Genomic DNA, 25,767 nt, shown 5'->3' on the forward strand with positions numbered 1-25,767 from the left:
CAAAAAAAAAAGCAAATTCTTATGGTTCAAATGTAATGACAATTAAAAATGGAAAACCTTGAATTGTTTATAGAGAGGGAACCATATTCAGGTATAGTCGCCTTTAATGGAGATGATCACAGAGTTTTAGTGGATTTATAAGTGCTTTGAAACCAGTAAAAGGAGAAAAAACAAACAAAATAAGCAAAAAAAAAAAAAAAAAAAATCCTAAATTAAAAATGGGAAACCTTGGCCTGTTTGTAGAGAGGGAACCATATTCATGTATAGTCGCCTTTAATGGAGATGATCACAGAGTTTTAGTGGATTTATAAGTGCTTTGAAACCAGTGAAAGGAGAAAAAACAAACAAAATAAGACAAAAAAAAAAAGCAAATTCTTATGGTTCAAATGTAATGACAATTAAAAATGGAAAACCTTGAATTGTTTATAGAGAGGGAACCATATTCAGGTATAGTCGCCTTTAGTGGAGATGATCACAGAGTTTTAGTGGATTTATAAGTGCTTTGAAACCAGTAAAAGGAGAAAAAACAAACAAAATATGCAAAAAAAAAAAAAAAATCCTAAATTAAAAATGGGAAACCTTGGCCTGTTTGTAGAGAGGGAACCATATTCATGTATAGTCGCCTTTAATGGAGATGATCACAGAGCTTTAGTGGATTTACAATTGCATTGAAACCAGTGAAAGGCGAAAAAACAAACAAAATAAGCAAAAAAAAAAAGAAAAAAAGAAGCAATTTCTTATGGTTCAAATGTAGTGACAATTAAAAATGGAAAACCTTGAATTGTTTGTGGAGAGGGAACCATATTCAGGTATAGTCGCCTTTAATGGAGATGATCACAGAGTTTTAGTGGATTTATAAGTGCTTTGAAACCAGTAAAAGGAGAAAAAACAAACAAAATAAGCAAAAAAAAATATAAAAAATCCTAAATTAAAAATGGGAAACCTTGGCCTGTTTGTAGAGAGGGAACCATATTCATGTATAGTCGCCTTTAATGGAGATGATCACAGAGTTTTAGTGGATTTATAAGTGCTTTGAAACCAGTGAAAGGAGAAAAAACAAACAAAATAAGACAAAAAAAAAAGCAAATTCTTATGGTTCAAATGTAATGACAATTAAAAATGGAAAACCTTGAATTGTTTATAGAGAGGGAACCATATTCAGGTATAGTCGCCTTTAATGGAGATGATCACAGAGTTTTAGTGGATTTATAAGTGCTTTGAAACCAGTAAAAGGAGAAAAAACAAACAAAATAAGCAAAAAAAAAAAAAAAAAAAATCCTAAATTAAAAATGGGAAACCTTGGCCTGTTTGTAGAGAGGGAACCATATTCATGTATAGTCGCCTTTAATGGAGATGATCACAGAGTTTTAGTGGATTTATAAGTGCTTTGAAACCAGTGAAAGGAGAAAAAACAAACAAAATAAGACAAAAAAAAAAAGCAAATTCTTATGGTTCAAATGTAATGACAATTAAAAATGGAAAACCTTGAATTGTTTATAGAGAGGGAACCATATTCAGGTATAGTCGCCTTTAATGGAGATGATCACAGAGTTTTAGTGGATTTATAAGTGCTTTGAAACCAGTAAAAGGAGAAAAAACAAACAAAATAAGCAAAAAAAAAAAAAAAAAAAATCCTAAATTAAAAATGGGAAACCTTGGCCTGTTTGTAGAGAGGGAACCATATTCATGTATAGTCGCCTTTAATGGAGATGATCACAGAGTTTTAGTGGATTTATAAGTGCTTTGAAACCAGTGAAAGGAGAAAAAACAAACAAAATAAGACAAAAAAAAAAAAGCAAATTCTTATGGTTCAAATGTAATGACAATTAAAAATGGAAAACCTTGAATTGTTTATAGAGAGGGAACCATATTCAGGTATAGTCGCCTTTAATGGAGATGATCACAGAGTTTTAGTGGATTTATAAGTGCTTTGAAACCAGTAAAAGGAGAAAAAACAAACAAAATAAGCAAAAAAAAAAAAAAAAAAAATCCTAAATTAAAAATGGGAAACCTTGGCCTGTTTGTAGAGAGGGAACCATATTCATGTATAGTCGCCTTTAATGGAGATGATCACAGAGTTTTAGTGGATTTATAAGTGCTTTGAAACCAGTAAAAGGAGAAAAAACAAACAAAATATGCAAAAAAAAAAAAAAAATCCTAAATTAAAAATGGGAAACCTTGGCCTGTTTGTAGAGAGGGAACCATATTCATGTATAGTCGCCTTTAATGGAGATGATCACAGAGCTTTAGTGGATTTACAATTGCATTGAAACCAGTGAAAGGCGAAAAAACAAACAAAATAAGCAAAAAAAAAAGAAAAAAAGAAGCAATTTCTTATGGTTCAAATGTAGTGACAATTAAAAATGGAAAACCTTGAATTGTTTGTGGAGAGGGAATCATATTCAGGTATAGTCGCCTTTAATGGAGATGATCACAGAGTTTTAGTGGATTTATAAGTGCTTTGAAACCAGTAAAAGGAGAAAAAACAAACAAAATAAGCAAAAAAAAATATAAAAAATCCTAAATTAAAAATGGGAAACCTTGGCCTGTTTGTAGAGAGGGAACCATATTCATGTATAGTCGCCTTTAATGGAGATGATCACAGAGTTTTAGTGGATTTATAAGTGCTTTGAAACCAGTGAAAGGAGAAAAAACAAACAAAATAAGACAAAAAAAAAAAGCAAATTCTTATGGTTCAAATGTAATGACAATTAAAAATGGAAAACCTTGAATTGTTTATAGAGAGGGAACCATATTCAGGTATAGTCGCCTTTAATGGAGATGATCACAGAGTTTTAGTGGATTTATAAGTGCTTTGAAACCAGTAAAAGGAGAAAAAACAAACAAAATAAGCAAAAAAAAAAAAAAAAAAAATCCTAAATTAAAAATGGGAAACCTTGGCCTGTTTGTAGAGAGGGAACCATATTCATGTATAGTCGCCTTTAATGGAGATGATCACAGAGTTTTAGTGGATTTATAAGTGCTTTGAAACCAGTGAAAGGAGAAAAAACAAACAAAATAAGACAAAAAAAAAAAGCAAATTCTTATGGTTCAAATGTAATGACAATTAAAAATGGAAAACCTTGAATTGTTTATAGAGAGGGAACCATATTCAGGTATAGTCGCCTTTAATGGAGATGATCACAGAGTTTTAGTGGATTTATAAGTGCTTTGAAACCAGTAAAAGGAGAAAAAACAAACAAAATAAGCAAAAAAAAAAAAAAAAAAATCCTAAATTAAAAATGGGAAACCTTGGCCTGTTTGTAGAGAGGGAACCATATTCATGTATAGTCGCCTTTAATGGAGATGATCACAGAGTTTTAGTGGATTTATAAGTGCTTTGAAACCAGTAAAAGGAGAAAAAACAAACAAAATATGCAAAAAAAAAAAAAAATCCTAAATTAAAAATGGGAAACCTTGGCCTGTTTGTAGAGAGGGAACCATATTCATGTATAGTCGCCTTTAATGGAGATGATCACAGAGCTTTAGTGGATTTACAATTGCATTGAAACCAGTGAAAGGCGAAAAAAACAAACAAAATAAGCAAAAAAAAAAAAGAAAAAAAGAAGCAATTTCTTATGGTTCAAATGTAGTGACAATTAAAAATGGAAAACCTTGAATTGTTTGTGGAGAGGGAATCATATTCAGGTATAGTCGCCTTTAGTGGAGATGATCGCAAAATTTTAGTGGATTTATAAGTGCATTGAAACCAGTAAAAGGAGTAAACACAAACAAAATATGCAAAAAAAAAAAATTTAAAAAATCCTAAATTAAAAATGGAAAACTTTGAATTGTTTGTAGAGAGGGAACCATATTCAGGTATAGTCGCCTTTAATGGAGATGATCACAGAGTTTTAGTGGATTTATAAGTGCTTTGAAACCAGTAAAAGGAGAAAAAACAAACAAAATAAGCAAAAAAAAAATATAAAAAATCCTAAATTAAAAATGGGAAACCTTGGCCTGTTTGTAGAGAGGGAACCATATTCATGTATAGTCGCCTTTAATGGAGATGATCACAGAGTTTTAGTGGATTTATAAGTGCTTTGAAACCAGTGAAAGGAGAAAAAACAAACAAAATAAGACAAAAAAAAAAAGCAAATTCTTATGGTTCAAATGTAATGACAATTAAAAATGGAAAACCTTGAATTGTTTATAGAGAGGGAACCATATTCAGGTATAGTCGCCTTTAATGGAGATGATCACAGAGTTTTAGTGGATTTATAAGTGCATTGAAACCAGTAAAAGGAGAAAAAACAAACAAAATAAGCAAAAAAAAAAAAAAAAAATCCTAAATTAAAAATGGGAAACCTTGGCCTGTTTGTAGAGAGGGAACCATATTCATGTATAGTCGCCTTTAATGGAGATGATCACAGAGCTTTAGTGGATTTACAATTGCATTGAAACCAGTGAAAGGCGAAAAAACAAACAAAATAAGCAAAAAAAAAAAGAAAAAAAGAAGCAATTTCTTATGGTTCAAATGTAGTGACAATTAAAAATGGAAAACCTTGAATTGTTTGTGGAGAGGGAATCATATTCAGGTATAGTCGCCTTTAGTGGAGATGATCGCAAAATTTTAGTGGATTTATAAGTGCATTGAAACCAGTAAAAGGAGAAAACACAAACAAAATATGCAAAAAAAAAAAATTAAAAAAATCCTAAATTAAAAATGGAAAACTTTGAATTGTTTGTAGAGAGGGAACCATATTCAGGTATAGTCGCCTTTAATGGAGATGATCACAGAGTTTTAGTGGATTTATAAGTGCTTTGAAACCAGTAAAAGGAGAAAAAACAAACAAAATAAGCAAAAAAAAAATATAAAAAATCCTAAATTAAAAATGGGAAACCTTGGCCTGTTTGTAGAGAGGGAACCATATTCATGTATAGTCGCCTTTAATGGAGATGATCACAGAGTTTTAGTGGATTTATAAGTGCTTTGAAACCAGTGAAAGGAGAAAAAACAAACAAAATAAGACAAAAAAAAAAAGCAAATTCTTATGGTTCAAATGTAATGACAATTAAAAATGGAAAACCTTGAATTGTTTATAGAGAGGGAACCATATTCAGGTATAGTCGCCTTTAATGGAGATGATCACAGAGTTTTAGTGGATTTATAAGTGCTTTGAAACCAGTAAAAGGAGAAAAAACAAACAAAATAAGCAAAAAAAAAAAAAAAAATCCTAAATTAAAAATGGGAAACCTTGGCCTGTTTGTAGAGAGGGAACCATATTCATGTATAGTCGCCTTTAATGGAGATGATCACAGAGCTTTAGTGGATTTACAATTGCATTGAAACCAGTGAAAGGCGAAAAAACAAACAAAATAAGCAAAAAAAAAAAGAAAAAAAGAAGCAATTTCTTATGGTTCAAATGTAGTGACAATTAAAAATGGAAAACCTTGAATTGTTTGTGGAGAGGGAATCATATTCAGGTACAGTCGCCTTTAGTGGAGATGATCGCAAAATTTTAGTGGATTTATAAGTGCATTGAAACCAGTAAAAGGAGAAAACACAAACAAAATATGCAAAAAAAAAATTTAAAAAAATCCTAAATTAAAAATGGAAAACTTTGAATTGTTTGTAGAGAGGGAACCATATTCAGGTATAGTCGCCTTTAATGGAGATGATCACAGAGTTTAAGTGGATTTACAAGTGCATTGAAACCAGTAAAAGGAGAAAAAACAACAAAATAAGCCAAAAAAAATCCTAATTCTTCTGCTTTAGAAGGAGTGTGAACCCATAAAGACTTAAACAGCCACTGTTCTAAGATGTTTAATACCTGTCGATCCACTAATTCTATCAATACATGTAAATAATTGGTGTAAAATGCAGTTTGTCATCTTTTCATGGTCATCACATATGACCCATTTGGATGTGCAGAGGCTCTGTAGTTACCATGGAAACACTGTCATCTTCTACAACATTGATTCACCAGTAAAACCCATGGACAGTAAATGGAGATGTATGTTTTATGTACAATTAATGTAATATTTTGTTGAAAAAGTCACCTTTTCTTTAGTTTTCTCTGTTTCTGATATAATAAAACACAAGTTTAATCTGCGCTTTTGTGAACATCTACATGATCAGTGAATTAAATACAGGAAAATACATGATTTATACTGAAAAAAAAAACAACACAAAATACAGATAATAAATGGTGATAAATCAATTAAGAATGAATACACAGATAGAAAAAAAATCAGAAGAAGCACTGGGTCTTTATGGCTTAAATAATTGTAATCATTAAAGTCAAAATTCTGCATTGACAACTTCAGCAACACTCAATCCAGCATAAAATGTAAAGAACTGCCAAATAATAACGTATTTAACCATCAGAGGCTGCAGACCTTCACCTCCTTATCATATCCAACACTATGAATGATTTCAATAAGATGTGAATAAACTGAAGAGACTTATATGTAATAAACCAGTTCATTGAACCTTAACCCATGAAGATCCAGTTTTACTTTTGTGTCAGTTCCCAAATGATTTTTTCTCTATTTCTAACCATTTTTAAGTGATTTATCACCATTTCTGATAATATTATCCTTGGATTTTTCAGTGTATATCATGTCATTTCCTATATTTCATTCACTGATCATATAGATGTTCATGAAAACTTATAGTAAATGTAGAGGTCGTTATATCAGAAAAAGAAAAAAATGGAAGAAAAAGTGACTTTTTCAGCAAAGATATCAATAACTGAATGTAAAAACAAGTGTCTCCGTCCACTGTGACTGATCAAACTCGATGGGTTTTACTGGAGAATCAATGTTGTGGAAGATGACGGTGTTTCCACGGTAACTACGGAGCCTCTGAACGTCCTAATGGGTCATGTCTGATTATGATTTAAAGCTGAGAAACTGCATTTTCTCTCAATTATTTCCATGTATTGATAGGATAAGTGGATCAACTGGTATTACACTGGAAAAAATGAAAATCTTACCAAGTGTATTTTTCTCATTTCTAGTCAAAATATCTCATCGCACTTAAAATAAGACAAAATCACCTAAAGAGGAACTTTTCAGTGAGATATAAGAACTTATTTTTAGAAAATAGATCTTGAAAATCTTATTTCAAGAAATCTTACCAAGATAATTTTCACTAGTTCTATTCGCAAATTTTTTTTTTTACTGAATTCAAAATTTTTATTTTTTTTTTTTGTTTAATTCAAGATTTTTTTTTTGTTTAATTCAAGCAAACAAATCTGCCAATGGGACAAGTGAAAATGATCTTGATATTGTTATTTTACCAAGATCATTTTCATTTGTTCTATTGGCAGATTTTTTTTTTTTTACTGAATTCAAGATTTTTTTTTTTTTTTTTTTTTGCTTAATTGAAGTTTTTTTTTTTTTTTTTTGGTTAATTCAAGGAAACAAATCTGCCAATGGAACAAATGAAAATTATCTTGATATTGTTATCTTACCAAGGTAATTTTCACTTGTTCCAGTGGCAGATTTTTTTTGATTGAATTAAGAAAAAAAAAAAAAACAACTCTTGAATTAAGCAAAAAAAAAATCTTAAATTAAGCGCAAAAAAATCTTAAATGAAGCAAAAAAATTTAAAAAATTCTTAAACTGAGCAAAAAAAAAAAAAGAAAAAGAAGGAAAAAAGAAACCTTGAATTAAGCAAAAAAAAAATCTTGAACTGAGCAAAAAAAAAAAAAACAACAATCTGCCAGTGGAACAAGTGAAAATGATCTTGGTAAGATTTCTTGAAATAAGATTTTCAAGATCTATTGTCTAAAAATCAGTTCTTATATCTCACTGAAAAGTTACTCTTTAGGTGATTATGTCTTATTGTAAGTGTGATGAGATATTTTGACTAGAAATGAGAAAAATATACTTGGTAAGATTTTGATTTTTGCAGTGCTTGATGGTTGAAAGTTGCCGTAATTTTTTTTCTTTTCTTACTTTTCACAGGCTGTATTCATTAACATTAACACAGCTTTACCTCTGAGTATGTATTTTCAGCTTCCTCTTTTCCCATTCTCATCATCATCATTTCATTTGTTCCATTGGCAGATTTTTTTTTTTTTTTTTTGCTTAATTCAAGCAAAAAAAATCTGCCAATGGAACAAGTGAAAATTATCTTGGTAAAATTTCTTGAAATAAGATTTTCCAGATCTATTGTCTAAAAATAAGTTCTTATATCTCACTGAAAAGTTACTCTTTAGGTGATTCTGTCTTATTTTCAGTGTGATGAGATATTTAGACCAGAAATTACAAAAATACACTTTGTAAGAGTTTAATTTTTTCCAGTGTAGATGCTTTTGGTCTCTGTGTCTGTTTGGGTCTTTATGGGTTAAAACATGCTCCCATGTTGTGGATTCATATTTACAGTTCCATATGATGTCATTTCAGTGTCAGTGATGTCACTTCTGTTACCAAACTGAGTGTGAATGTGTCTAATATGAAAAAATGAATGAACAATGAGTGTAAAAGTCAGGGACGCCCATTAAATATGGCAGATTTGGAAGTGATATGAAACTATGTTCTCAGATCTGGATCAATCTGGATCAGCAGGAAACTGACGGTGATGGTAGATATTATATAAAGTGTGATTTTTTAAATTTTTTTTTAAAAAATTAGACTGGATTCAATTAAGAGAAAATCACACAAAGTAAAAAAAAAAAAAAAAAAAGATAAAAAGTGAGGCATTAACCCTTTCATGCATACTGGTCACTACAGTGGACAGCTATTTACAGTTGTTCTCTTGTATATTCATGGATTTTGTTGTTCTTTTCGTTGTTGTTGTTGTTTTTTTTTTTACACATATCTTTATTAAAGTTTTAAGACACTACATATGTTTTCTGACATGAATTGGTAACATTATGTAGATCTCTCCTGAGCATAAACCCCCAGAATCACAAGCCCTCCCCATAGTTTTCACACAATTTATCAGTAAATACATGTTTCTGTGCATCAAAAATTATATGTGTGGTGTCCAGCTGAGTGGATATTTTTGCAACTTCATGAAAAATAGGTTCATAAGATTTTTTTTTTTTCATTATTATTTTTTTTAATGTATTTTTTAAAATTATTATTATTATTATTTTTTTTTTTTTTTCAGAAGAAAATTTTCAATCACATTGTTTTTTTCATGCCTAAAGAGGAATAAAAACACTCAGGAAATTTTTTTTAATTAAGGTTCTCATAATTCGTGCATGAAAGGGTTAAATTCATCAGTATCCGGATCCTAATCCAGACCTGGACCATGTTCTCAGAGGACTAAATGTAAAAGTGTAAATGTGCGGCAGTTGTTGAGTTTCAGGTGCGGACAAACAGACAGGATTTTTCTATGACTCTTTGCAACAAAATCATCTTAACACGTGAATTTATGAATTATTATTATATTTAGAGTCAAAGAACCAGGCTCAGTGTATGTGCACTGGATCAAACTTTTGTCTGGTTTCTAAATCCTGGTCAGATTCGGTCCAGAGGTGAGACCAGGTTTAGGTTTAGGATCAGAGGACTTGGACTCTTTTAATAAACTGAGTCCAGGACGCATCAGGGTCTGTGCAGGCCTGATGTGGACCAGAGCCGCCAAGCGCCACCTGCTGGTTTATATTCTCTGTTGGACACGGAAATGCATTTATTCTACACTTGATTTATTAAAAAAAATGTGTTAAAAAAAAAAAAATAATAACAAGCAGACATTTGTTTTGTTGCTGTTGGTTTCTTCTATTTATTTATTTTTTATCTGTAAAGGATGTGATGTTGTTAATTAATTACATTGTTATGTTAATGATCAAAATGTTCATTTATATTTATTTTAAAGCTCTTCTGTTGTAACGTGGTTGGGAAATTATTTAAACTGAATTTGAGTTAAATCCATTTGCAAAAGAATAGTGTTTTAATAAATCTGATCTTATTTTTGACTGTTAGATTTAGGATCAAAATAAAAACTTTCACCAAAAAATCCACATCCAGTTCTTTTTTTGTTGTTGTTTTTAAAATACTTTTGCCAAATATCATATTTAGACAGTAAGTAAATAAATATCCATGTGTTGTTAGTTTTTTTTTTAATGTTTTTTTGTTGTTTTATATGTTGTTTCAAAGGGAAACTTTTGGCATTGTAGCTTAAAAATGGACTAAAAAGCTGTTAAAAATTTGTAAGTTGTTCATAAGAGATAAATTGAATGTTATTTCTTGCATTATGTGACACAACATTTGTTTAATTTTTTTGCACAAAAACTGTAAAAAAAATAACATAACTATACTGTGTACAGAACACTAAAAGAAAGAAGTTAAAATGTTGTGATTTATTTACTTTTAGTCTTGCAGAAAAGGTAATAAATAATAATAATTTTAAAGTAAAATCCAAAATGTTAGTAGAGGCTGTTTTATTTTAACATATTTTTGACATTAAAACTTCAAATTGATAATTCATCCCAACAATTTAATAAAAGCATTACATTTTTTTTTTACTGTTTTATACTGGTTTGATAAGTATTTTTCCACAACTGATCATTTAATCAGAGGGATTTCAAGTTTTTACTTGATTTGTTGAAAACTTCATCCACTGTCCAAACTTCATATTTTGTCAAAACTTTAGCAGCGAAATGAGTTGAATAAGACATTAAGAGTGAAAGCATAAATTAATATTTAAATACATTTGTGTGCAGAAATTCTGTAGTATTGTCTTCAGTCTTAATCTATATTTAAATAATAAAAAAAACAAGCAAACGTCTGTAAGGACTGTTTGGTAGCGGTATATTTAAGCAGAAAACAGCTGATAAATCATGTTGTTTTGGCTCCAGATACAGTTATTTTAAACAGATTTCTTTAAGTTTGTCTTTTCTCAACTGCTCTTTAGAATCTGAAATTATCCCCAAAAATACACGTTTTAACTTGTACAAAATAAACTAAAGCTGCATGGAAAATTGTGTGTTTTGTACAATGTTTTTGGAATTATTTATTTCCTTTAAGGCTTTTCTTATTGTGTTAACGTATTTAATCTATGCCATTTAATTATTTTGATTATTTCTAAATTAAATATGTCAATTGTTTATATAAAAAATTGTATGAAGTACCTCTTTTTTCTTCCTGTTTTTACATTTTATTTCTATTTTTGTTTTGATTTTAACAGATTAATATACATTTTTCTCTCTGTAGAATCTCACAGGTACATGGAGTTTAAAATATTTTCCACATGTTGTGAAGTTGGGCATCAGAGAATTTCTTTGACACAAAACATGGATGTTGAATAATCCACATGGGGCCCTCTGACAGACCACCCTCACTTTCTGCCCCTGCCACACGTGCTGCCTTTCCAAAGTGACTGCCCCCTGGCGGATGAAAGTGGAACTACAGCTGAACTGCACTTCCTTATGTATCTCATTCATGTCAATTTTGTTTTAATTGAAATAAAAATTTATAAGTTGAATCAACTCCAAAGCTGTAATTTGTCTTTTTTATTTGTCTAATAATTAAAATCAGTAAAATGTAAATTTAGGCAGGTGTAGTGTTCTTGTTCTTACATCACTGTGTATGACTTTTTTATATTGTCATTGATCTAATTTCAATAAAAAGTAAAAAAAAAGAAAAAGAAAAAAAAAAGGACATTTAGGATGTATATGACAAAGATGCTCAATCCAAGAGCATAAAAATTTTAAAATACATGGCTGTTAATGTTACATTTTCCCCCAAAAAATTCATAATATTTAGATGAATAGTGAACATTTCTAAAGTAAAAAAGTCAGCGATGAGTCACTGTTTAAAAAGTTTATTGTTAACTGTGGCATTGTGTTTTGTTCCCTTTAAAAGGCAAACAATCAGCACATGTCAAGAGGTAGAAATCATTATCAGTCTAAAAGAAATATGGGGACTGACAAACACTCACACACATGCATCCACACACATACGATTGAATTTTTTTTTGTTTTTGCAAGTTTACTCTTACATACAAAGCAATACTGTTGACTTGCAGTATTATGTTTTTGCACAATAATATCTCGCCGTTCACCAATCGATAGCCTCCATCTTTTGCACAAATCATTAATAAATAACGAAATAATGATATTGGAGCACCTGGAGCATGTTGAAACTCCCAACAATGAAAATAATCCAACCATGATCTCCAGTTGAAATTGAAATTCTGCCACTCTGACCTCATGACTGTTACTGATTGGCTGATCTGTACACCTTCTTTTACGCGCTCGTCTTATTTTTTTTTACATCTTCGTTCTTTTTTTTTCTCTCTTCTTTTAATTAGAACACAAACATCGATGGCAGCGAGAAGATAATTTAGCGGTAAGAGCTGCACGTTGGCTTGTAGTGTTCGAAGTGCAGCCGGTAATGCAAATGAGTCTGTGCGCTGTCAGGGAAGAAACAAAACATTAGAAACGAAGAAGAAATGAGTAAACGAGTGAAACCTGGCGGCTGGTTAAACACGAACTAAAAGACGACAACAGATTTAAAAGACAATATGAACAGCTGGTAAGAACAGTATCCCAAAATGATATGGGAAAAAAAAACAAAACAAAACATACACACGTTAATAGGAGGTACAGGTTATTTGACCCAGGAGATGTTGAGACAGCGAGCGATGAAGGCGTACGTGTCGGCGACCTCCTGGATGACCTTGCTGGTGGGCTTGCCGGCGCCGTGGCCGGATTTTGTGTCCACAAGGATGAACAAAGGGTTTGTCTGCTTGACGCTGCGACCTACGATGTGCTGCAGGGTGGCGATGTATTTTAGGGAGTGGAGAGGCACCACCCGGTCGTCGTGGTCACCTGTCAGCAGGAGAACCGCCGGGTACTGGACCCCGTTGCCTTCAGGGATACGGATGTTATGCAGCGGGGAGTAGCTGTAAAAAAAAAAAAAGATTGAGGTCAAACTTTAAAAAAAAAGCTAAATAACACCCTGATGTGTAGTTGAAGGTAATATATTTATACCACCTCTATTTGCCACGATAACATTGAAAAACAAAGATATGTTTCAAACTAAAGAGAAGTTTTTGAAAAATCCTTGATCATCCTCTTGTTTTTTAGTCTTTTCCAAATCGGACTTTCTTTTTTTTCACTTAAGTTTTTATTGAAATTTTTTTACACATATACACTTCCACATGGACCAAAACATTTTAACTTTTTATCGTTCCTTTATTGAGTCTGTTTTATCTTTTTGCCTGGTGGCATGGTTCAGTTTGGATTTTTCATTATAGTTTAGTTTTGACTTTTTTTTTCTCTAATGCGGTTAGTTTTAATTAGCTTTTAGAGCAGGTTTGTTCGTTTTTATTAGTTTTCGTTATTTTCTAAATGCTTAGTTTTAGTTTAGTCAAATTTTTTCTCTTCTTCACCATCGTATTCAAATACAGGGTGGGGAAGCAAAATTTACACTGAACATTTAGTTGTTTTTTGTCAGCAGGCACTACGTCAGTTGTTTTGAAACCAAACATATATTGATGTCATAATCATACCTAACACTATTATCCATACCTTTTCAGAAACTTTTGCCCATATGAGTAATCAGGAAAGCAAACGTCAGAGTGTGTGATTTGCTGAATGCGCTCGTCACACCAAAGGAGATTTCAAAAATAGTTGGAGTGTCCATAAAGACTGTTTATAATGGAAAGAAGAGAATGACTATGAGCAAAACTATTACGAGAAAGTCTGGAAGATACTATTAAAGAAGAATGGGAGAAGTTGTCACCCCAATATTTGAGGAACACTTGCGCAAGTTTCAGGAAGCGTGTGAAGGCAGTTATTGAGAAAGAAGGAGGACACACAGAATAAAAACATTTTCTATCATGTAAATTTTCTTGTGGCAAATAAATTCTCATGACTTTCAATAAACTAATTGGTCATACACTGTCTTTCAATCCCTGCCTCAAAATATTGTAAATTTTGCTTCCCCACCCTGTAAGTCCCAGACAGGACTCTACTGCTTTCTCTCAACTTTAGTCTCCATGTTTCCAGGTAGAGTGGGGACCAGAAGACGACTCTAAACAAGTGATGAGAAGTGACGGATCGTTAAATATCATATGGTGCCAACAGCTAAAATTGCTAGAGGGAAATAAATCAATTTCATATCAATCCGACATTGACAAAGACGAAAACAAAGGGAATTTTATCCATAATTTTTATTCGTTTTCGTTAGTTATCCGTTTTTTCTTTTAATCATCGTTTTTATTTATTTCAGTTAAAGAAAATGTTTTTTCAATTCTAGTTTTCATCATTTCGTTAGTTTTCGCTAACGATAAGAACCTTGGGTCAGACGTCAGTTGCAGAGAAAAATTCATTGAATCAAATAGTTAGACGGTCCAGTCGCCTGATTGGTGAGTCCCAGTCTTGTCCCGCCTCCCTGTACACTAAACAGGTCCAGAGGATGGCTTCATCAGTTCTTAACAATGACTCCCATCCTTTACGAGGTGAATTTCAATTCCTTTCCTCTGGACGGAGGTTTTTAGTCCCAAAGTGCAGGACGCAGCGTTTATAAAAACAGCTTTGTTCCTGTCGCTGTCACTGAGCTCAATAAGACAAAGTGACATTGCACTTTAGTAACTTATTTTAGTTATTTATTCTATTTCTTTGCTCTATTTATCATTATTATGACTCCATATTCTTAAATTTTATGTTCTTATCCTGGTTTTTATCCCAGACTGTTTTATCTTCGCTGAGTTTTTAATTGTGTTTTATTGCATCTTGTTTTTATTTATTTGATCTTATTTATTTATTTTATTCTCTTACTTATCCATGTTGCTATACTGATGAATGGTGGAACACTGAGCACTTTTTGTCCTGTCTGTAACCTCGATCAAGTACCTGCCTAACATGTTCAATGTATGTCTTGTATGTTTTGCTGTAATGCCAAAACAATCACCTCGACTGCAAAACAAATCTACCCACGGGTACAAATAAAGTAACCTTGAACCTATATTTCACCAAACAACAAAAAAGTGAAAAATGAACAAACCAACAATGCTTGGGTACATTATACATATTTCAACACATTTTTATCCAGTCTTTCCATCCTTCTCATCTCTGTAAACAGTCCATTTATTCCACTTTTTGTCCATTTGAGTTTCCTGTAGTCGCAGTCTATGAGTCACCCTTTCCATTGTTTATATTCCATCAATAATTTCGATCCACTGGTCCTTTGTTGGTGGTTCTGTCCTTCCCCAGTTCCTTGTAATAGCTTTTTTGCAAGCCACTAAAAGTATCTTAACCAAGTATATGTCATTTCCTGCTACATTTCCATCAGATAAGTTACACAAATACAGTCCATCACAGCACATTGGAATCTCATACTTCATTATTTGTTTTAGTATTCCACACACCATTTCCCAAAACCCAATTATTTTATCACATTTCCAAAAAAAACATGTGCGTGATCTACATCAAATTCTCCACATTCCCTCCAACATTTCTGCTGCCTGTTTAACTGCTTACTTTTCTTCTTAGGTGTAATAAAGAAACGCCCCAGATTTTTCCAGGAAAACTCCCTCCAGATCCACCAACTAGTGGATGTTTGGTGTATCTTCCACTTATTAAACCAGTCAGCATCCGTAATTTCCACATTTAGCTTCCAATCGGACTTTCAGTGTCACAGTTTTGGCTCTAATTCATCTAATTAAGTAAGTCAATCATTTCTACTAAATAACTGCAGACACAGTGATCCCGAATTACCCTGAAGACTTTTTTTTTCTCCTTGTAATAACAACCAGGTCACTTTGTAATCTTGCTTATTATATACAGTCGTAGAAAAAATTATTAGACCATCAAAAACAACGGTTATGCAATCAGGTACTAACTCCTGTGTGTATCATGTGACTAAAACAGACAGAAAAGCAAACACTGAATGCCTTAAAGCAGTGTTTTTGTCAGTACAATGCCATAGCTATTGATGTAAGAACTGAAGTGATTTTGGTTATTATCAAGAAAACCATGGAAAATGACTAGATATCAGCTCTGAAATTAAAATCTTATGAGCTATTTTTGTTATTAACATTATATTTGTCCAAAGAAATGTACCTTTAATTGTACCAGGCATAAAAATGAACAAGAAATTGACAAAAACAAGGGGTGGTCTAATAATTTTTTCCGTGACTGTATAAACAAAGGTGCAATTTAATATGTCAACTATTAGACAGAGCTCATCAGAGTACAGGGTCAGTCTGTCTAAAAGTGAAACCTCTCAGCACTGTCTAATTTACTTGAATTAAGTTGTCCACCACGTCACACTAAATTGCTCATAACTCATAAATGAACGCTTCGTTATTGGTATTTTCTTTGGAGTGATTTCACGTCACCTCATAAAAATATCACTTCCACTTGAGATAAAATACAGCTCCTCTTTTAAAAATGCATACTATGAGACATTCCACAAAGTCACAGAATAGACTAAATGTACCTTTAGTTGTACCAGGCATTAAAATGAACAAGAAACTGAAGAAAACAAGTGTTGGTCTAATCATTTTTTCCGTGACTGTAGTTATTAACATGAAGAGAATCTGAACAAGAAAATGTAAAAATAATAACATGTAATAACTAAATAACAACATTACTGCTTCAGATAAGGATCACATCACATTCTACAGCTAGAATGGTATATTATATATTAGTTATTATCAATTAAAGTTCCGCAAATTAGATGCCCAAGTTTAACTTTACAATTCCCAGCACAGTATTAACACACTATAACACTATATAAACTACATGTGTATTAACAGTAAATATCAAAGTAGGAATTGCTATTATGCATTATTTGCCACAGTGAGGTGATACCTCTTTTACTGAAATATTTTATATCAGTGACAAAGACTGTATAATATGTTTTACAGAGACTTCCAGGTAAGCAGGTACTTACTTAATGAGCCATTCAAACTGGTCCTTGTCTTCTGAGCAACCAAAGTCTGTAGTCCAGGCATGACCGATGGTGAACTTGTGGAATTTCAACATGTCCATGACGCCTACTTGAGCTACTGCGCAACCGAACAGCTCAGGCCGCTGGTTGACACATGCAGCTGAGAGGAAACACAGTCAGACACTTTATAGACTAACAAGACACAAAAACTCTTTTTTTTTTTTTTGTGGCTGTTATGACTTTAGCTGCAGCGTACATACCGACAAGAAGACCACCATTAGAGCCTCCGTTTATAGTCAGTTTAGAAGGAGACGTGTATCCCTCTTTGATGAGGTATTCGGCTGCACACTGGAAGTCTGTGAAGCAGTTCTGCTTGTTGGCCAACATGCCAGCTTTAAGAAAATACATAAAGTATCTAAATGAGAGGTTTGTGCAAACAAACGAGACAAATGTAAAAATGTGAACAACTGTTGTGTACCTGAGGGCCCCCAGATAAATGTCATGAATTCTTTTTCTGCCTTTTCATCTGGAGTGAAAGCTGGAGCACTAACTAGTCCCCTTTACAGGATGACATAAAACTACATATCTTTGCACACAAAGTCCATATTTTTGTGTTTTGTTTTTTTTTTTTTTAAATCCATCTTGCAATAAAAAGTTTGTTGAAAACTCACAAAATTCACAACACCAAGCAGTATACCATATCTTGTATTTGGTACTGTTGCTATCAGCATGTTGTCCTAATCCTCAGCTTCATCATCCACATAAATACAATTATTAACCCTTTAAGCACCAAAGTTGCTGTATAGTAACAAGCAACATAATGGAATGAAACAGACCATAGCTCCAGACAGAGTTTCCAAATCTTGTTCCCACCTCCCACCAATAAATGGCAGACATTTGCCCCTTTAATCCTAACACCATTTCAGGGCATGTTTCTATTCAAAGTGAGGAAGAAAATCCAGTTTGAAAGGTGTGGTCCCGAGCTGGTTTAGTAAGTAAATAAAGTTTATTTATTTAAGTAAGTAAAGTTTAATTGTTCTGATAAAGAAGGACTGATTTAGCTACTCTGCTGTTTGGCTAAAAAGCTACTAAAACATCCTGTATTTAACTTTCTATTAATGTTTCCATTAATTTATTTTAAGGATAAGATGAGAAAAAAACAAAAACACATACAAAACTTCCATCTAAATATGTTCAAAGTTCAGTTTTACTAAAAGTTACACAATCCAATCTGGCCACCACGTGTGATGTCCCAATATGTAAATTAGATGAGTAAATTTCCCATCTTAAACTTTGGGTCATACTCAAGATTTTTCTCATTGACAGTGTGACTTCATCTCTAATTACCTCCAAGCTATAGCTTTTTGAAATCTTGATGTCAACATTTAATATTAAAAAAAAAAAAAAAAAAACTCAGGCGACTAAAGGGTCAATATAAATCTCTGGCCTGTTGAAAGTAGGCTATGTGATGTAAAATAACAGGTCTGATGGATGTGAAAAAACATAGAAAATCTACCCTGATCTGAATTCTTTAACGCCAGATGAAAAATACAGATGATATTTCTAAGATTTGGTTTCATTCATGTGTCTCCAACCTTTGTGCCAGGTCTCCCCGTACTCTCCTCCTCCTCGGATGTTGGCGACAGCGAGGACGCCCCCCAGGTGTCTGACAAAGATGAGGCGAGAGACGCTGTAGCTCGGTGTTATGGAGATGTTAAAACCACCATAGCCGTAAAGAAAGCCCGGATGAGAGCCGTCCAATTTTATGCCCTTCTTGTGAACGATAAACATGGGAATTTGAGTCCCGTCCTTGGAGGGATAGAAGATCTGGGCAGACAAATGGAAAAGAACAAGCAAACATTTGAGATAAGGGCCAATTTACATTAACCCATAGAGACCCAGTGCTACTTTTGTGTTAATTCCAAAATAGCTTTTCCTTTATATGTAACTTTTCTTAAGTGATTTATCATCTTTTTACTCACATATTATACTCTGTTTTGCATTTTTAAGTGAAAATCTGGTATTTTCCTGTATTTCATTGAATGATCATGTAGATGCTCACTGAAGCTCAGATTAAAGTTGATGATTATCATACCAAAAACGCAGAAAACTGAAGAAAATGTGACTTTTCCAGTAAAATATATCATTAAGTGAACATAAACAAAGTGTCGCCATCCACTGTCATTGATCCAACTCTATGGGTTTTACTGGTGAATCAATGTTTTAGAGGATGACGGTGTTTCCATGGTAACTACAAAGCCTCTGAATGTCCAAATTGGCCATATTTGGTGACCATGAAAAGATGACAAACTGCATTTTACACCAATTATTTGCATGTATTGATAGGATTAGTGGATCAGAAGTTATTAAACATTTTAGATCAGTAGATGCTGTTGGTCGCCAGTGGATGTTTAGGTCTTTATGGGTTAAAAGTGATAAATCTATAACAGCATTATCAGTACATGCAACTGTATGATTCTTACCTGGGTGGTCTGGTAGTCAGAGGGGTTGAAGCCCTTGACAGTGACCTCTCTAAAGATGTGGGGCTGCAGTGGTTCCTTGGTCAGGTCACAGTGGTAAATGATGGCTGGATGTATAAAGATGGAAAATGTTCATCTGCTCATACAACATGTGACAGACTTTCAAATCAACAACAGTTCACGGTGCAGTCATTACCTGGAGAGAGGAAAGAAGTAAAATAGTAGAAGATCTCAGAGTCTCTCTTCCGCCCTGTGAATCCCACCACGGAGCCAACGTCCAGAGGGAAGGTCCTCAGCTCCTCCCCTGAACTCAAGCGGTACATTTTCAACACATTCTTCACGTCGTGCAGGAAACACACAAACAGGTAACTGGAGTATGTACAGGTGGCAAACACTGCAGTAGAGACAGAGCAGGTTGCAAGTTCAGAATTTCAAGCAGCACCAAAACCTTTAAACCCCGTAATAGAATCCAGTGTGGTGGGTGCAGCAGCTCACCAATAACGTCCTTGTCATGTTGATGGATGAGCTCCTTCCAGTTGCTCTGAGCCGGAGAAGCAAAGTCAATGTTGATGAGGCGGTAACGAGGGGCGTCTAGGTTGGTTTTAAACGTGAACAATGTGCCCTCGTTGGTGACGTACTCGTACTCGGCATCAAAGTTGTCGATTAGTTTCACCCATGGCAAAAGTCCTGAGAAGAGGAACATTTTAATATCAATCAGTACCAACAAAAAAACAGCTGCAGTTTTTGATCCATTTGATTTTATGTAATAATTCACCTCACGCTATTTTGAAGTAACTGCAATGGCATTTTTATACTACATAGTCGCGTAAAAAGGAAAAAGTCATCAAAAACAATGGTTATGCAATCAAGTACTAACTCCTGTGTGTATCATGTGACTAAAACAGACAGAGAAGAAAACATGGAATGCCTAAAAGCACTGTTTTTTGCAGTACAATGCCATAGATATTTTGGTTATTATCAAGAAAACCATGGAAAATGGATAGATATCAGCTCTTAAATTAAACTCTTATGAGCTATTTTTGTTGTTCTCATAATATTTGTCCAAACAAATGTACCTTCAGTTGTACCAGGCATTAAAATGAACAAGAAATTGAAGAAAACAAGGGTAATAATAATAATTTTTTTTTCCGCGACTGTAGAGGGTTCAATTCAACAAATGTAGTCTAACATTTACAGTATTTCAAGGCCATACCGGCAAAAATGTAAAATAAAAATCAGAGTTCCAGAATCACTTACCAAAATTCATCACGTTTCAACTATTTGGTTAGTTAAATCTGGAATAACTAATGTTAAAGTTGCACTATGTAAGACTTGCCTGTATTCGCGTGCTTATGTAAAGTTTGTGTTGGAATCTGTGTAATGCTGGGAAATTGATGCCTGTTGACAATAGCTGCTTGCACTCATAACTTAAGCATCCACTGTTACACATTACTGCGGTGGTAGAGGAGTAGAAGAGATGGACTGAAAAACAGACCTTCACACATACAGGTCAAGTACACAGAAATCAGTTTAAAGGCTGTTATCATGGATGTACCCAACAGATACAGCTGTTAGCTTAGTAATAAAATGTCAACTAATGTCAACAAAATGTCAACCCGCTTAAAGATTAGTGGATTGTGGGCTATGTGAACCCTATAAATGACAAAAATGGCCTAGAGTTTAGAGTGAAGAAAAGCCGACACACACACCATACCTGTAATACCCTGAGGTGTAGTCTCGAGGTCGCAATACCACAGTCTGTTAACTGGATCACAACCTTCCCTGATGGACAGCAGCACATAGCGCCCATCGTCTGACACCTGCAATGCAGTCAACATCAGACTAAACTCATTTAACACTGGCTCTTTGTTACTTCTGTTTTTCAGTAATTTCCCCCAGAGATTAATAAAGTATTCTGAGTCTGATTTTAAGAGAAAGAAATGATATTTAGACGTACTTCAGCTCCACTCATCCATTTAGAGTGGTCTGGGAACTCAGCACACAGCACATCCTCAGACTGTGGAGTCCCCAGAACATGGAAGTAAAGCTTCTGGAAAAGGTTGGTGGAGGTCTCGGTACCTGAGAGAAACGGACACTGTTGATGTTAGTTGGCTTGGTCTTACAAGGAAAAGAGAAGCATATAGACATCATCGGTTATTTACATTATTAGGACTCTAAACAGATGTTACTATATCATTAAGGAAGCAAAAGTAATGTGTTATGTTGTATAAATGTGAGATGGGGGTGGGATTTTTATAAGTTTTCTTCTTCCCGCAATTTATTTTGTTATTACTAATGTACATGGCAATTGCTTTTTTGTCTTGATCACCTTTATTTATTAATGTATTTGCTCTGCCATTAGTTCCTTATACACAAAAAATGTTACATTTTTTCCTATGCTCAAAACAAATAAATGAATGCATGAAAAAATATATATAGACGAGTACACAAAAAACCCAGCATGTCAGTAAATTGTATATTATACGATGTAAAAATGTTTGAATCCAGCTTATGACTGTGTATATTTAGCAGCAGCAAGGTTACCATCACTTTTGCCCTCCTGGTCAGGGTAGGAGTTGTAGAAAAGGCCTTTCCCATCATGGGTCCAGGACATGCAGCTAAACTTGACTCGCTCCAGGCGGTCTTCCAGAGGCACAGCCCCTTCAACGCGGAGGAATCGGATCTCCACCCAGTCAGAACCACTTGCACTGGTGCCGTATGCCAGGTACTCTCCATCCTCAGAGAATGCATAACCTTGGAAGAATCAGAGGCAGAAAACAAAACAATAACAAGGAAATCTTAGTTAAGATTCTACATTTAGTTGCCACAGAAGATGCTATAAATAGCCATCTATTTCTGGAGTTTAGGACATCACAGGTTCACATTTCACTTGTTTATTGTCACATTGGCATTGATATTTTCCAGATGCATTCACAAAATAACTTACAAAGTGTAATGATATTATACTGTAGGTCTGTAAAACACTGCAAAAATCAAAATCTTACCAAGTGTATTTTTACCTCCGCCAAGGAGGTTATGTTTTTGCCAGGGTTTGTTTGTCTGTCTGTCTGTTTGTTTGTCTGTCCGTTAGTGTGCAACATAACTCAAAAAGTTATGGACAGATTTTGATGAAATTTTCAGGGTTTGTTGGAAATGGGATAAGGAAGAAATGATTAAATTTTGGTGGTGATCGGGGGTGGGGGGGCCCACGGATCAGCCTTGGCGGAGGTCTGCGCTCTCCGAGTGCTTCTAGTTCTCATTTCTAGTCAAAATATCTCATCACACTTAAACTAAGACATAATCACCTAAAGAGTAACTTTTCAGTGAGATAATAACTTATTTTTAGACAATACATAATGCAAATCCTATTTCAAAAAATCTTACCAAGATAATTTTCACTTGTTCCATTGGCAGAATTTTTTTGCTTGAATTAAGCAAAATAAAAATCTTGAATTGAGAAAAGAAGTCTGCCGATGGAACAAGTGAAAATTATCTTGTAAAATTTCTTGAAATAAGATTTTCAAGCTCTGTTGTCTAAAAATAAGTTCTTATATCTCACTGAAAAGTTACTCTTTAGGTGATTATGTCTTATTTGAAGTGTGATGAGATATTTTGACTAGAAATGAGAAAAATACAATTGGTAAGATTTTGATTTTTGAGGTGCAGTTGTAGTTTGTTTTGTAACAATCCAAGTACCTCGCAAGGCAACGGTCCCATCATCAGAAAATGTGTTTGGATCCAAAAACACTGTGGGTTCAGCAACCAGGCTCTCCTGCACATACATTACACTCTGGTTCTGCAGACCAGTATTGTAGAAGTGAAAGTACCTGCAAAAAATGGAGAAACACTTAAAATGTAACGGTGCCTTTGTGCTTTGAGGAAAAAACAAATTGGGAATATTATTGCAGCAGGATGCCACAGTGTAGGCTAAAGTAACCCAGGGTTCCACGACTATACCAAATATTAAATAAAACTTTATATAAGTAAATTGTGTGGCATTAGTACCAAAACTTCATTTCAGCAAGGCTCATCTCACCTGCTTCCCCTCTTGAAGGGACAGCTATACTTGGGGTAATCATATAGCTCAGTCATGCGCCCCTTGAACAGATCCCGCACCTCACATCGTTCTAAAAACGGCAACGTCAGCTGGTTCTGAGCGCTTACAAAAGCCTGGTGAAACAGGACATGATACCAATGCACAAAGGTTTTACACAGAAAAGCAGCATTAAAGTAATTTCTACTACATTCTATACAGATTACTTCCATGAGCAAAATCATAACAGATGATTTCACCACCACATTTCACTTTTGGGAACTTAAAGTTTAGAATCAGCAAAGTTACCCAGTTCACTCAGCAAATGACAGAATTTAACGTCGATTACATGATCAGATTTCTTTCATATTTCTAAACTGGTACTGCAGTCTTACAGTAAGAAAGATGAGTGTTTTTTTACAAAGTAATATGCTTCTCTGTTTATCCTGCCTTTCTATTCAATTTGCCATGCATATGACTTGTTGTATTCACCGGCTGCACCTGAAAGCTACCTATGGGTCAGGTCAAGCCATGACATGGTTACATGTTTAGTGTTCAATGAGCTCTAACTTTGTACATATATAACCTATATCAATGTGTGTATCATATTTCAGTAGGCATTTGTAAGTGCTTAAACAGGGGAAGGATGATGATTGTATAAAATACTTTTTTTTTTTTGAAACGTAATTTATTGATTTAAGAAAAAGAAAAGAAAGAATTCTTCCTCAGTTTGGAGGGATACAGTAAATCATGGCATTTACATGTACAGTCATCCACAATGTACAGAGGTCAATTTCCCTCAGGTGTATTGACACATTAAGTTTTCCATTCCCATCCCAGCCTATCCACCCCCCCACCCAGTGGCCAAGGCTCAGTCTATACCCAAAACCCACCTAACACATAACATAAAATATTTGACCAAAAATATTTTAAATTGTGCTCGGTAACACGGTTTAATCAAAATGTCACTGATTTTGACAAGGTTTACCCCAAAGTGTTTAACATGTGGCTCCCACAGGAAATTCACTTTAATTTGCCTATGATGTTGGAAACTTTTGGATTTATTGACACAGATTTAATTGAAACAGATTTGATCCTATTATGATGTAAGGACCAATGTGTCTAGAAAACGAGTCAAATATTTCTTATACAAGCACTTATTATACATCTCAGTAATAAGCTAACAAATGAGTGCATAAGGAATAGATGTTTTCTCATAGATGTGCATGTCCCCTTGACCTGACCCCTGTCACTTCTTGTATCAAGCATGGCATTTTCAGTTAAGCATGTGAGATACTTGTGAAGTCCAAAACATTCATGTCTATCTGCATAGGAAGAGGGGATTCCTTCTCTATGACTGTTTCTGATATTCCTTAATGTTTTTCTCCATCAAAAGGATTTTTTTGTGGAGGTTGTGTGAATTTTCCTTAATTTTTGATGTTCATTTCAGCAAGGTTGTGATTTATGAGATAGTATAATAGATTTGTTTAATATATTGTAGAATAAAACAAATAAAACAACCACAGAACAGAGTGGCAAGAGTAACATTTGCCACTAAAATGATTAAGACACAAAGTATCAATGCAAAATGGCAACGTTATGACACCTCATCATGTCCCAGTGTGAAATCATAAAATCTCTACCTGTGTCTTCTCACTGTCAGGATCTTCAAGCCAGCTGTATGGATCTGGTACTTTCTGTCCATGATAGTCATCCACCTGAGTCAGGTAACACAAATGACAGCGGTTAAACTATGACCATACAGGATTGGCATTCAAAGAAAATACGTGGTTTCAAGAGGTCCACACTAGATTTCACTTCAAACCAAAAGAATACAGAAACATATGTAGCAGGTTACATGTGAGTAAAGGGCTGTGTATGCGCTTGTCAACAGTCTGACTAATTAGATGCCAGAGCTGGCTAAGCTAACTAGCATGCTAACAAAGCGGGCGCTCCTTCCAATGAATGAAAAAGCATGATGATTAAGCATCCCGGCTTATTAGCACGCTAGGCTAGTAGCTAGCCAGATTTACTTACAACTGCCTCGTCGCGGTAAGCCTGTGGATACTGAAATGCCATTTTGGAGGTCAGTTTTCGTGAGTTACGAAACACAAAAGTAGCTTCCGATAATGAAACAGTGGTTTGGAAATTACTCTGTGGAATCTGTAAAACATCAACTTAAGGCGCTGGAGATTTTGGCAGAAAAGGTGCCCTGCTAACACATAGTCAATGAATGCTTTCAAGACAACACGGCGGACCTGTGTGTGAGCGGCTCAGAGCTCACACCGCCCCCTGTTGACAAGGTTCAGTACTGCAGATGACAAAAGGAAGTACAAGTACATGGAGCCAGTAGGTGTAAGGCAGGGGTGTCAAACTCATTTTAGTTCAGGGGCCATAGTTAGCCCAATTTGATCTCCGGTGGGCCGGACCAGTCAAATAATAGCATAATAACCT

General features: G+C 34.1%; 1 protein-coding gene across 1 annotated transcript; it reads right to left on the minus strand.

Annotated features, from left to right (window-relative positions):
• Window positions 1-11,706: 11,706 nt before the first annotated feature.
• Window positions 11,707-25,577, minus strand: prep (prolyl endopeptidase). The gene is made up of 14 exons (XM_030128977.1): window positions 25,351-25,577; window positions 24,957-25,031; window positions 23,317-23,450; window positions 22,977-23,107; window positions 21,825-22,034; window positions 21,238-21,359; window positions 20,995-21,100; window positions 19,776-19,967; window positions 19,477-19,674; window positions 19,284-19,387; window positions 18,396-18,627; window positions 17,061-17,192; window positions 16,804-16,960; window positions 11,707-12,805 (listed from the first exon to the last, which is right to left on the minus strand). Exons 1-14 carry the CDS (start codon window positions 25,390-25,392, stop codon window positions 12,511-12,513), a joined length of 2,130 nt encoding a protein of 709 aa, XP_029984837.1. The 5' UTR covers window positions 25,393-25,577; the 3' UTR covers window positions 11,707-12,510.
• Window positions 25,578-25,767: the final 190 nt, after the last annotated feature.

Source organism: Sphaeramia orbicularis, chromosome 24 (genome assembly GCF_902148855.1).
Source record: "Sphaeramia orbicularis chromosome 24, fSphaOr1.1, whole genome shotgun sequence".
NCBI classification, from domain to species: domain Eukaryota; kingdom Metazoa; phylum Chordata; class Actinopteri; order Kurtiformes; family Apogonidae; genus Sphaeramia; species Sphaeramia orbicularis.